We start from the raw sequence: 14216 nt of genomic DNA, 5'->3' as shown, positions 1-14216 counted from the left end.
TTACACGCCTCCTAGTCGCGGTATCAACTAATTCTCTTAACTTACCTATAAGCGACCCTATATTCCAACTACCTAAACGGATCCTAGTTGGTTCGACTAGCTTCCTTACCCTTCGCACCCGTCGACTCAGATGTGAAGACCCTTGCTCAGTTTTCACTACACCCGGGCGCCGATGTAGCGCGCCACTAAGGAAGCAATGACCCGATCCTTGCTTACTTGACACCATGCCCAGATCGCGACATGGCGCATCACCAAGGGGGTACCGACCCGGCCCTTGCCCATTTAACACCATACCCGGGCTCTGATATGGCACGTCGCTAAGAGGGTTACGCCCCAAAGGTTTTCTTTCGGGTTTCATCTCCATTAGAATGGCTATATTTAATGTTGACTCGCCACGCCTATCACAATCCTCCTCCTTTACCAGGGCTTGGAACCTACAATTGCATCATAGCATAATAAAAAATCAGTGCTGCAACGTGCAAAGAAGGGATCAAAATATTAGCAAGAAGACCTCTGATTATCGGAAACTTTTCACCCAACTACTTGACATTTCCTTGAATATCTCCAAACAGGTGTGGCACCACATGGGAGACGAACACAGATGGTGAAAGGTCCTAATGGCTAGAGGGGGAGGGTGAATAGCCTATTAAAAAAATCTACAACAACACTTAACAAACCGGTTAGATAATTATGAGGTGAAGCAAGTGTTGCGCTAGCCTACTAAAATAGCAAGCCATCTACCATAATTCTAGTTTATATAGTTTCTAGCCACACAATAGCTATGACACTACACTAAGTTAGTGTGCTCTCAAAAGCTAACTAAAGAGCCACACTAACCAAACTAATAAGCTCTCACAACTAGCTACACTAAAAAGCTTGACAACTAGTTTGCGGTAATATAAAGAGAGTGAGCAAGACGTTTATACCACTATGTCGAGGAAGGAGCCAAACAATCACAAGAATGAATACCAATGAAGACCAATCACCTCGGAATCAAATGATGAACATAATGATTTTTTACCGAGGTTCACTTGCTTGCCGGCAAGCTACTCCTCGTTGTGGCGATTCACTCACTTGGAGGTTCACGAGCTAATTGGCATCACACGCCAAACCCTCAATAGGGTGCCACACAACCAACACAAGATGAGGATCACACAAGCCATGAGCAATTCACTAGAGTACCTTTTGGCTCTCCGCCGAGGAAAGGTCAAGAACCCCTCACAATCACCACGATCGGAGCCAGAGACAATCACCACCCTTCGCTCGATGATCCTCGCTGCTCCAAGCTGTCTAGGTGGCAGCAACCACCAACAGTAACAAGCGAATCCCGCAGCGAAACACGAACACCAAGTGCCTCTAGATGCAAACACTCAAGCAATGCACTTGGATTCTCTCCCAATCTCACAAAGATGATGAATCAATGATGGGGATGACTGGGAGGGCTTTGGCTAAGCTCACAAGGTTGCTATGTCAATACAAAATAGCCAAGAGAGTGCGCTTGAGCCAGCCATGGGGCTTAAATAGAAGCCACCACGAAATAGAGCCCTTGTGCCCCTTCACTGGGCACAACATGGGGTGACCGGACGCTTCGATCATATTGACCGGACGCTGGACCTCGGCGTCTGGTCACGCGATGCGTGCCACGTGTCCCCTCTCTTCAAATATTGATCGCCCGATTTCAACAGTCAAGTGATGACCGAACGCAGCAGCTCAAAGTGACCGAACGCTGAACCCTAGCGTCCGGTCATTTCCAATAAGCATCCAGAGACGACTTTTTATGACCGGACGCGTCCGGTCATGCTTGACCAGACTCACCCAGCGTCCGGTCACATGGTGACTCCCCTGTGCATGACCATGTCAGTGTGACCGGACACAGCCAGCCAGCGTCTGGTCGTTTCAGCGCCAGCGTTTGGTCGACGACCGACGCTGCGCTTCTTCTGCTGCTACTGACCGGACGCGCCGGTCCTTCAGAGACCAGTGTTCGGTCACTTATAGTGACCTCCGTCTTTTCTGTCTAGGGTGCCGGTGGCACCATCGAACTGTCCGCACTCTACAGGCGGACACTCCGCCGGTGAAGTTCCTAACCCTTGCTCAAATGTGCCAACCACCAAGTGTATCACCTTGTGCACATGTGTTAGCATATTTTCACAAACATTTTCAAGGGTGTTAGCACTCCACTAGATCTTAAATGCATATGCAATGAGTTAGAGCATCTAGTGGCACTTTGATAACCGTATTTCGATATGAGTTTCACCCCTCTTAATAGTATGGCTATCGAACCTAATTGTGATCACACTCTCTAAGTGTCTTGATCACCAAAACAAAATAGCTCCTACTATTTATACCTTTGCCTTGAGCCTTTTGTTTTTCTCTTTCTTCTTTTCAAGTCCAAGCACTTGATCATCACCATGGCATCACCATCATCATGTCATGATCTTCATTTGCTTCGCCACTTAGAATGTGCTACCTATCTCATGATCACTTGATAAACTAAGTTAGCACTTAGGGTTTCATCAATTCACCAAAACCAAACTAGAGCTTTCAGATGGGGACGGGACGGCGCTGCCCGAGGCAGCAGCTGCTGCAGCGAGGCGAGGCGGCAGCGGTAGCACCGTGTCCAAGACCATGAGGTTGAACTAATCGTAGTTAATTGCTTCAAACATTCCTTGACTATCTGAAAATTCAAGAAAACAACAATTAACCAAAGACATGTTATTTCATTTCATTCAAATCATTAAAGTGAGTGCAGCTTTGCTTTACCTTCAAAACAATAGCTCCACCTGTGGAGTACCCAAATAAGAAACACATGGCAAACCACAGTTTCCCTCCAGCTAAAATTGATATCCATGCATATATTTTGTATGTATGAAACAGTAACAAGTCACCAACAATAACATATCCATCAACCCCATCACTTCCACAATGTCCAGAGGAGACAAAACCACATGCATCAATTATGAAGTGCAACCAAGAATCTCACTGTAATGTTGCAGAATAAACTGCACTTAACATGTACAACATGATTTAAGTGTCTTTGTTCAGAGAACATTCTAAGATGTTTTCACAAATAAGCTACTCAAACCAGTGATTAATCAAAACAAAGTATTAGAAATGAGTGACACAGGCTACCAACCATTACAAATTTCAGATCTACTCAAATCAGTACGTACCAAAACTGTACGCAACCATGATGTGTGCGTGCACATACATTCAGAGCTTCTTCAGATCTAATCATGGAGCAAGTGGGGGACAAAGTTAATATGGGAGAGAAGAGACAACAACAGTAGATGATAGAACACAGAGTAGTCTACATGCCTTTGCGTCTAGGATTCGTCCGTAGGGGAGAGGAGAGGAGGAGTTGCGAGTCACGCGTGGGGGAGAGGAGAGGAGTCGCGGAGTCCGCTCGTGTGGTAGACGGGGCGTCGGGGGAGAGGAAGGGTCACGCGTGGGGTGATCGCGGGATGGGACGAGCGATCGGATGAGTGAGAAGGTTTGGTTCCAGCGATCCGGTGCGTTGGGTCTAAGTGAGTGAGAGAAATGACAGGTCAGAGTGGAACTCGTCTCTTTGTCTTAGAGGATAAATGGCTTTAGGTGTATTTTTTTTTACGTATCATAATTTATGAATGTAGTAGACAGTTTTTGTGTGGCGTTAGAAAAGTTTACAACTGATACATTATTAGTGGTAGAGATAGAGATAGAGATGAACACATATGCAACAGTGAAGATGCATATCTTGATATTGATGACTATTAGGTTGAGAATTTAAATGGGGTCAACTAATAGCACCGCTAATGAAAAGCTTTTGGTTTTTCCCAATGCTATTTTTCGATGTATGTGACGAGATGGCACGCGAATTTAACAAAATTAAAACCAATAGCAACGAAGGAATGCTATTTTTCGATGGCATTTTTGGGATGTGTTACGTGTGTAGCTTTTTGATGATATATAGGGAATTTTGTTAGACCTACTCCAGTCCACACTAATCAAATATTCGCCGCTAAGTGCGACTGTGCCAGAGATGCCGGTGCCGCCCCACGTCGCAGCCGAGGCGCGGCGCTGCTTGGCACGGTTCCGCTTGCCTGCTGAGCTCAAGCGCCCTTGCCCACCGCGGGCGGACGTGCCCAGCCGCGGCGAGACGGAGCCGGCCGCGCCCGGCTGCCGCGAACCCAGTGCCCCCGGCGCCGCCTCCGCCACGCCAGAGAGACATCGACCAACCATCGCTGGTGAGCATCAATGGAGCATTAGTATATAATACTGGCATCTTCTTCTTCCCAGCTCTCTCATCTCATCTTCGTCATGTCGGCATGCATCTCGATGGCCACTGCGGCACCGCCCACTGCCAGTGCCACCAAAGTCCCAAACTACTGTGTTACTGACAAGATCATCCTTTCCCTTGCTCTAAACTTGCAGGTGACGACGCCCGTGCTGATGGAGGCCAGCCCTCGAACATCGTTCTGCTGTCTCGGCAATTATCTCTTTCCGGGAGCTCACGCCCTCGCACGCTGGGTCATCGTGTCACGCCGTCATTGTTTCCATCCAGGTCTAATGGCTTTGAATTTGTCGGTGGCCCCGTCAAAGAAAGCCAACCAGAGAAAGAAGCAGAAGCCTTCTCTCATCATAGCGAGAGAGATGTCTACCAGGAATACCTCGAGGTACGCAATGCAATCTCTGGTCCATCGAAGCACACACACGGTTTCGTGGTAATGCATTAGAATTAGATGCATTCTCTGTGACAATGTAAGAATCATAGCGCTCTCCGTTTACCCGAGTCGTTCCCCCCTTGTGCAGTCCATCCGTCGAAAATGTCAGCAACAAGATCTGCCTGAGGGTGTCATGTCAATACCCCTTTACAAGTATCAGGTGAGTTTCAGTTGTCAGGTGCCCCCTTTTTTTTCATAGGGCGTGTTAGGATTTGAAAAGTCACACGTCATAAGGACAGTCTCCATCAGGGTTTCATATACATTAAATATGCTGACATGACTCTATATTGATGAAGAGGGATGATAAAAGTTTTATAAAAGTAGAGAAAGTTCCATGTCCTGCACCTGGGACACGGCCTAAATTGAACACGAAAAGTCAAGCTTAGTGTATGAAAAAATTGATCTCGTGCTATCTGGGTGCTTGTGCCTCGGAAATCTAGAGATTACCGTGCCTCTTTATGTTTAAAAATGTCAGCTTCTGCTTAATGAAAAACATGCCAAGGCATGGTCGCGAAAAACATCAATTTTGTTTTTTTTAAAACATGGCAGGAGCTCTGCCTCTCAATTACAATAGAAATAAAAGTTTATATACAGAAATGCCAAAGGCCTGAGTGCCCCAGAGGGCGCACACCGAACTCATTTTCTCCGCTAGGGGAGCACCAACAAAAGTGGGGACTAACTGAAATTGTTATTAAACATCAATTTTTTAGCTATTGATATTATATTGCAAAAGAAATTGATAGTTAAAGTACATTTCTAGAGACTTCTCCAAATCCTAATAGGTGGTATAAAAGAAACACATGGAGCACTATTTTCCTTTGAGGAAATGAAAGGACATCACACTTCCATCGGAAATAAATTCATCTAGGTTTGTCCGAAATCAAACTTTTTTTTAACTCAGCAATATAAGATTGACATTGTTAGATATGTTATGAAAAATATTTTCATAATATGTAACTCTTTGCACTTAAATATAATATATTCTCATAATCCGTATTTTTATATATTTGTACTTAAATGCCACATCGATGATAGTGCCAATGTCGTAATGTACTTGCAGAGCCTTAATCTCTTTTTTTTTGTGTGTGGACCCTTAAGCTTTATTAATAAGTATGATAAGGCAGGTTCAAAGCCAAGTCAATTGTCAAACATTTTGTGGCATGCTAAGAAAGGTAATGATTTATCTGAAGGCATAAAAAATATCCTTAATAAGAGGAAGATCTTTGTTGGTCCACTTATACAGGCTTGGGTATTTAAATGTGCATTTCTTGAGTTTAGGAACCCCGTGAAGTTTAAGGATCTATACAGTGAACTCTACTCGTTCTTATCTTTTTTTTCCTAGTACTGTCGGGGACCGAATACCGGGGTACCCAAAGAGGAGAAGCTAATAACCATCAAACGTTGATGCTTCCGAACAGACAAGAACCCAACTGCACTTCTTGCCCGAACGGCCGAAAGTTGGCTCCACCTTGCCCGACCCTTGCGGGTTGGCTCCACCTCGCCCGATCCCTAAGGGCAGGCTCCGCCTCGCCGGACGTCCGAGGGCTGAACTTCGCCTCGCTCGACGTCCCGGGCTGGGCTCCGCCTCGCCCGACGTCCGAGGTCTGGGCTCCGCCTCGCCCAACGTCCAGGGCAGACTCCGCCTCGCCTGACGTCCATGCGCTACTCCTTCATAACTGCACGTGCAGATAAGGCAGGGCACTCAAGTCAACCGCAATATCGAGGACCATGCCCTACACACCTACAGGGAAGTACCGTCAGGATATGACCAGACCGACGCTTTAAGCCCTTCCAGGCATGTCAGAGCCCAAACAATGTTGTGGGCGCCGACATTTGTCGTACAGTGTTATGGGCGACGGCATTTGCCCTCGGATACGAATCCTGACGGAAACATACGACAACTGCTACGGTCCAAGAAGGAAACTCATGTCATCTACAGTAAGAAACAAGGGTCCTCTACGCCGTCTGCTCCCCATAGGGTCGCGGCTCGGCACCCTGATGTGCCGCGCCGCCCGCCGGAGTGGGATGTGACGTGACCACTTGCTGAACAAAGCCAGGGCACGACCCTATCAGGATCAACGAACGTGTCATCCCTGGCACCGTCTGCCATGTCAGCAGGATAGGCTCAAAGGAGAAGGAAGACCCAGCACATTCGAATGACCTTCTCTGCCTCTAGTTTTTCCTCTTCCTCTCATCTGTAATCTCTGCTCCCCCTTGATCTATAAAAGGGAGGGCAGGGCACCCCACTAAAGGGACGGATCAATTCGACACACCACGCACCACATTACACATAGTTGAGCAGCAACCAAGCTCTCAGTACTCGTTCGACCTTTCCATCAGAGACCTGAGACCTGTACCTCTCTCGACCGTTTATACCCCCTACTACGAACCTTTTCAGTGCTAATAACACAACTAGCAGCAGCAAACTGGACGTAGAGACATTCTGCCCGAACCAGTATAAACCTTATGTCTTTTAGCACACCATCCAGGCCTACCTGGTGCGCCAACACCCGACGGGTGCGCTCGCGCGCACCCTCTGGCGAATCGAAATACCCACCGGGTGATTCTATCCGAATCACTCGGGGGCTCAGGGGCTACACCCGTCGGGTGCACTCGCGTGCACCCTCTAATGAATTGAAATACCCCTCGGATGATTCTATCCGTATCGTCCGAGGGCTCGGGGGCTACTATCGGGGACCGAATACCAGGGTACCCAAGCAGGAGGAGCTAATAACCATCAAACGTTGATGCTTCCGAACAGACAAGAATGCAACTGCACTTCTTGCCCGATCGACCGAAGGTTGGCTCCACCTCGCCCAACCCCTAAGGGCTGGCTTCACCTCGCCCAACCCCTAAGGGCAGGCTTTGCCTCGCCCGACGTCCGAGGGCAGGCTCCACCTCGCCCGACGTCTGAGGGCAGGCTCCGCCTAGCCCGATGCCAGAGGGCAGGGCTCCGCCTCGCCCTACGCCCGAGGGCTAGGCTCCGCCTCGCCCGACGTTCGAGAGCAGGCTTCGCCTCGCCCAACGTCCGAGGGCTGAACTCCGCCTCGCCCAACATCTCGGGCTGGGCTCTGCCTCGCCCAACGTTTGAGGTCTGGGCTCCGCCTCGCCCAACGTTCAGGGCAGACTCCGCCTCACCCGACGTCTATGCGCTACTCCTTCATAACTACGCGTGCAGATAAGGCGGGGCACTCAAGTCAACCGCAATATCGAGGACCATACCCTGCACACCTGTAGGGAAGTACCGTCAGGATATGACCAGACAGACGCTTTAAGCCCTTTCAGGCATGTCAGAGCCCAAACAATGTTGTGGGCGCCGACATTTGTCCTACAGTGTTATGGACGCCGGCATTTGCCCTCGGATACGAATCCTGACGGAAACATACGACAACCGCTACGGTCCAAGAAGGAAACTCATGTTATCTACAGTAAGGAACATGGGTCCTTTACGCCGTCTTCTCCCCATAGGGTCGCGGCTCGGCACCCTGGTGTGCCGCGCCGTCCGTCGGAGTGGGATGAGACGTGACCACTTGCTGAACGAAGCTAGGGCACGACCCTATCAGGATCAGCGAATGTGCCATCCCTGGCACCGTCTGCCATGTCAGCAGGACAAGCTCAAAGGGGAAGGAAGACTCGGCACATTCGAAGGACCTTCTCTGCCTCTAGTTTTTCCTCTTCCTCTCATTTGTAATCCCTGCTTCCCTTGGTCTATAAAGGGGAGGGCAGGGCACCCTACTAAAGGGACGGATCAATTCGACACACCACACACCACATTACACACAGCTGAGCAGCAACCGAGCTCTCAGTACTCGTTCGACATTTCCATTAGAGACTTGGGACATGTCCCTCTCTCGACCGTTTGTACCCCTACTACGAACCTTTTCAGTGCTAATAACACGAGCAACAGCAGCAAACTGGACGTAGGGACATTATGTCCGAACCAATATAAACCGTATGTCTTTTAGCACACCATCCGGGTCTAACGCGTAACAAATACAAATTTACTAGTTGGTGTTTACTCGAAACACCGACAAGTACCTTGTTCATTTGTATGATCATTTCCTCTCTTAAAGAAAATGGCACTAGATTGGATGCTTTTCCGGGAGAAAAGTTCACATTGTGCTGGTGGAATTCTGGCAGATCAGCAGGTCATTTCTGACTTTCAAGCTTATAGCCATTGATCAATATACCAGACCCCCTATTTAACTAACTACCGCCTGTTGTAACAGGGACTTGGAAAGACAATACAAGTGATTGCTCTTATTCTGAAGGAGAGGGCTCAGCAGTCCAAGTTCATGTCTATTGATTCAGATAGAGAAGCCACTATTGTCAACAAGGAGCCCAAGGATTTATTGTTTCATCAAAAATCAGCACATCATGTCACCAATTTTAAGCCACGTGCTGTGGATAGAATCTCGACCACGGCCAAGCTAGCAGGAGGAACACTTCTGGTGTGCCCGAAAGGCATTGTGACACAATGGAACAAGGAGTTGTCTCAGAAGATTACAAAGGATGCCGAATTGTCTGTTCTTGTTTATCATGGATGTTCAAGGATCATGGACTCACAAGAGCTTACTAAGCATGATATTGTGATCACCACATATAAGATGGTCAAGCAACACTTCAATTCCAGAAAAAAGCGAGCTAAGAAGAAACCAAGTGCTCCAGATGGCCATAAAAACAATCCGATTGCCGGGGTAAGATGGTTCAGAATTGTTCTCGACGAAGCTCATGAATTAAAAAAACAGCGACTCTTTGGTCTCCAAAGCTTGTTGGGAACTGGAAGCTGAAAGGAGATGGTGCCTATCAGGAACACCTGTGCAAAATAAATTTGATGATCTCTACAGTTATTTGCGCTTCTTGAAATATAGACCATATTCTGAATACACTTCATTTCGCTCTTTGCTAAAGGAGAAAAAATCTACATATGCAAGTCATGGCAAAACAAAACTTGAATTATTGTGGGGAATAGTTTGTCTGCAACGCACGGAAGGTGAGATAATGTGCTTTGACTGCATGTGCAGTTTTTGGGCCTGGTTTTAACCTAAAAACATTTTCAAATGACCTAAAAACTGCTCCAACAAATTTTATTTTCCAAAAAACTGTAGTACGTGTACGCCTGCAGTTCCGTGTCTTTTTCTTAACACTAGCTTTATGATTATATACGTTTGCATTCTACCTGCCTCTGAAGTGAGCATACTGTGGATGACAAATTAACTTCACCAGCTTCTCAGCTTGTTTTAAGTATAATTGTTTTTCATTTCTTTAGGACTAACTACAACCACTATGAAGGATATCACAAAACCTCCTCAAGAAAAAAGGGTATCATAAAACTGGAAAAACCGAATTAGGGAGATACATAATTAAAAGAATCTGATTTTTTTTTTTTTGCGTGTGGAAACTGATGTTAGGCGCATTGATTTTATTTGGATGCTGTTTTTCAGTGCTTCCTATATGATTTTTCTTAAGGAAGTTTCATATTTTTTGCTTCTATCAACTTTGTAATATGCTCTTTCAATACCTGTGGTTTTACCTCGGTTCTTCATCCATTGTGCTGTTCTATCGATGATGAACTTTAAAAAAAGTTGCATATGGACACACACATCGACGGGGGAACCAATCATTAAACTGCCACCAAAGACAATTCAGACGAGAGAAATAATTTTCACCCCAGCAGAGCAAGAATTCTACTCGTGGCTTGTCCAATGCTATAAAGAAATATTGATGGTAAGTTCTGGTTTTTACTCCTTCAAGTCAATAGATGCCCGTACTCAGTAGGATATGGTCTCCAAAGCACCCGTTATATGTGGAGATATTTGTTTGGATAAAAGTGTCTAATTAAATCAAGTCCATATCCTTTCTTAGATTTACCCTTACTATTCATACCACTTTTGATTCAAAAATCACAATACCTTTAATTAACAAGTCCTATCCAGTGTTCATGTCACTTTCAATAAAAGTTATGGTTGTTCCAGAACTTTGGGAACAAAATATCTGATGCTGATTTGCTGTTCACACTACAGGACTATACCTTTAATCAAATCCTAGCACTGTTGAAGGAACATCATCTTGCTTGTGACCATCCTTGTCTTGTGAAAAGTCGAATTGATTATGAACAATGTTCTACAATATTCGAGAGAAGTTATATGTCTCCTCGAAGATGAAAGCAATAATCGATATACTTAACTCAATTGTGAACAAGCACGCCTTTACTGAGAGCGATAGTAATATTGAATCAAGTACAATTGAATCAGCTCCTGAGAAGGTTTTAGTATTCTCCCAGTTCACCACGATGCTGGACTTTCTGCAGCCTTTATTGAACAGCAATGGTATACAAGTCAGGAGGCTTGATGGGAAGATGAATCGGAAAGCCAGAGACGAAGCAGTGAAAGACTTTAACAGAAACCCAGAGGTCCTTACTCCTTTGCTCTATTGTAGCAGGAATTTGAACTGTTTGAAAGTCTTTAACACAAACCCAGACTTTAACATTTCACCAGCTAATACATAGAACCATTTTTTGTTCTTCAGGTGACAGTATTGCTTGTGTCTCTGAAAGCCGCTGGTGTTTTTTTTTTTTTGAAACAAAAGGCAGGAGCTCTGCCGCTCAATTAAGCCGAAAGAATATTATGTACAAGAAGGTTAGCCGGACGAGATGCCAGAAATGCACCCGAAGGGCTAACCACCCCACGCGACGCGGCTGAGCACAAACACGACACACTACCATGGGTCATCGTTGCCGAGCATGGAAGCCAAGCTGCCAGCAGCTCCGACTTCCCATGGCAGGCCACCCACTAGTCACCCCCTGACGGGTCTGAAGCTAATGGCCGCCACCGGTCATCGTTGCCAAGCTCAAACACCGAAGAGCAGCTCCGACTTCCAAACGCAAACCATCACCCCGCATCGAAACCGCGACAATAATCCAAATGCGACGCCTTCAAGAAGGGAGTGACGCCAATGGCGTCACCATCGCACGTCCAAAGTGGACTGAGTTTTCACCCTTGGAAGACATGCCAGTGGGGAAATACGACGCCCCCAACAGGGAAGCGGCGCCCAACGACGTCGCCGTCGCCAAGGCTTTCGCCCAAGAACCCTCTAGCACACTCGTCGGGTCGCGAAGCCGGACCCGTGCCAGCCTTCACCGCCATCGCCGTTGTCCCGGCGACCCACGGAAGCCCCTTAAGAGGGGCATCGACGCGTCGGCTGCACGTAGCAGCCGCACAGCTGCGTCAGCCGCCACCCCCTCCGATCGGGCCACGCAGAGCCGGACCTGACTCTACCGCTCGCGTCACACCACCGCACGCCGAGGCCGCATTTGACCAACGTCGTCGGCTCTGGCACCTGCCGATGTCGCTGCCGTCGTCACCGCCAGTGTTGGCCTCAACCTATTTACTGCTTCACATGTCATCATCACTGATCCTTGGTGGAACCCTTTTATGGAGGATCAAGCAATTGGCAGAGCTCATAGAATTGGTCAAACCCGTCCGGTAACTGTGTACCGTTTAGTTGTTAAAGGCACGATTGAAGAATTCGTTCTAAAGTGGCAGGTATGTAGTACCTTACTATTCCCGACAATTTTATTTCTAAAGTCATGGGCTATTCTTCTGCACAATGGGCATGCAAATTACTGTTTTTGTGAATGTAACACATTTTACTAGGATCTAAAAGAGTAAAGGCAAAATGTTCAGGTTCACTTGTAATTTACAATCACAAAAAATGAAATTTGAATATATGCAAACCAGTGTCCTACTTTAATTTCTTTCCTCATTGTTCATAACAGTGTCAATTTAGTTAATAATAACAACACTTGCATTACAAACTTCTCTTTCTAACCCCCTCTCCTTTAAGTTTCTCGTTGAAAATGTGTGCGTATATTTTGTCAGGAGACGAAGAGAACCAATGTAAAATGTGTTTATGAAGGGGACATATTTAGCAGAAAGCTCACTAAAGAAGATGTCAAGTTTCTCTATGGGTGACGAGGCAATCCTAAGATGGAGATCTCTGTCTACTTGCCTCACTGCCACCATGCCGTCATTTTTGCGGTTGTAGTCTTGTAGATGCTGCCAGTGCGTTAATTGGTTGTTGCTGTGGCCTGTGCTGTGTGCAATGTTGCAGAGCTAATGTGTGTTCTGCTTGATTGCACGGCCGTGGATGTTGTGGCAGGCCAATGGTGCTATTCCATAGTAGCTTTGGTTGTTTTAGTAATGGAACTCTTCACAGGTACTCAGGTTATTAGGCTTATTTTGTCTTTTCTGCATGAACTTTGTCAGAACTATGGTATCCTTAAAGGAACTCTGGTGCAATCCTTGGCCAGAGTAAAAAGGATGCATGGTTGGCCACTTGGCCTGGTCGTGTTGTTTTGGACTTGTGGCATGGACGCATGGTGTGGTATTCCAGAGCGCCATGGTAAGAGCAACGAACTTGCAAGAACTACACAATACACATTCAGGACATTTGCTTTCCAGTGAAATTTCAGTCTCATGAATTGCATCACAACACAACGATAGCACCAGACGCGCACACAGCAATGACAGCATATCAAAGAGCTAGCTAACTGGAGACACAAGACACAGCAGCACGAGCTGAATTGAACCACGGACCAGCGAGAACCAGGCGCGCTCAGAAGGCAGCAAGCACGGCGCCTCCGACGCCAAGGCCAAGCGCCAGCTTCACCGCGAGCCCGGCCATCGCCGCCGCCGCCGCCGAGTTCTCCTTGGGCTTCGGCGCCGGGGAATCGCCCGGTGCGGCGGCCGTGATGGCCACCTTCTGTCCCTGGCTGCAGTGCGACGCCGCGGCGCAGGCGAAGTACCTGGTGCCGGCCTTGTCGAACGTGACGGCCGTGTTGCCGCTCTGGTCCGACGACACCGAGTTGTCAAAGCTGCACGCCTTGTAGTCCGCCTCCGACGGCAGCTCGTTGACGGTGTGCGGCGGCCCGTACGTGAACACTGCAGCGCCAAGCCGGCCGGCCGTCCGGCGGCGTGCGTACAAACTCAGTCAGTGAGTCAGATACAGTACATTTACAGTATAGACAGGAAGGATTCGATCGGGAGCACGCTCGGCTCACCGACGGTGTCGCCGACGCTGACGGCGTTGCTGGACGACCAGTCGCCGTAGTTCCCGCTCACGGACCACTGGATCGTGTGGTTCTTGGCGGCGGCGAGCTCGGCCACGGCGGCCATCGCCACGAGGGCGGCCAAAGCCTTCACCAGTAGCGCAGACATTCTCGCAGGACCTATGGAAGAGGCGCTGGGAGCTAGCTAGCTGCAGGGGAGTTGGAGAGATGCTGCTTGCAGTTACGAATGGTGAAGCTGGCCTGCAAATAAATGGAGCTCCCCGTAGGGTGGTTGAACTGGATCGTGGATGACGACAAACAGGCTGCCCGTATCATGTGTCCCATTTGCATCGCCGCCAACAGAATGGCATGATTATGCTAGTTAGTGCTTTGACACTTTGATTGATGAGTCCTTTGCTGTTATATACTAGTATAGTAAGAGATTAAGGGGGTGTTTGGTTCCATGG

At 47.7% G+C, this 14216-nt stretch overlaps 1 protein-coding gene and 1 pseudogene across 2 annotated transcripts; one reads left to right on the top strand and one right to left on the bottom strand.

The window, feature by feature from the left end:
• The first annotated feature begins 4018 nt into the window (after positions 1 to 4018).
• LOC136492381 (helicase-like transcription factor CHR28) lies at positions 4019 to 12370 on the top strand (annotated as a pseudogene).
• Positions 12371 to 13150: 780 nt separating this feature from the next.
• Positions 13151 to 13994, bottom strand: LOC136490621 (blue copper protein-like). Of its 2 annotated transcripts, none has more exons than XM_066486829.1 (2): positions 13753 to 13994; positions 13151 to 13642 (listed from the first exon to the last, which is right to left on the bottom strand). In XM_066486829.1, exons 1-2 carry the CDS (start codon positions 13916 to 13918, stop codon positions 13317 to 13319), a joined length of 492 nt encoding a protein of 163 aa, XP_066342926.1. In that variant the 5' UTR covers positions 13919 to 13994; the 3' UTR covers positions 13151 to 13316. The 2 variants fall into 2 exon arrangements, with proteins under 2 accessions (XP_066342926.1, XP_066342927.1); XM_066486830.1 differs by having other exon boundaries at positions 13762 to 13994.
• Between the last annotated feature and the right edge of the window lie 222 nt (positions 13995 to 14216).

This window comes from Miscanthus floridulus, chromosome 11 (assembly GCF_019320115.1).
Source record: "Miscanthus floridulus cultivar M001 chromosome 11, ASM1932011v1, whole genome shotgun sequence".
In the NCBI taxonomy this organism is placed as follows: Eukaryota; Viridiplantae; Streptophyta; class Magnoliopsida; order Poales; family Poaceae; genus Miscanthus; species Miscanthus floridulus.
This window is presented reverse-complemented; position numbering and strand designations above follow the sequence as displayed.

What these genes read in the sequence shown, in the direction of transcription:
- LOC136490621 (XM_066486829.1), bottom strand. Translation starts at nt 13,918, where the DNA reads ATGTCTGCGCTACTGGTGAAGGCTTTGGCCGCCCTCGTGGCGATGGCC. An exon ending in CGACACCGTCGGTGAGCCGA is followed by an intron (nt 13,643 to 13,752) that starts GCGTGCTCCCGA and finishes TTGGCGCTGCAG; the next exon opens with TGTTCACGTACGGGCCGCCG.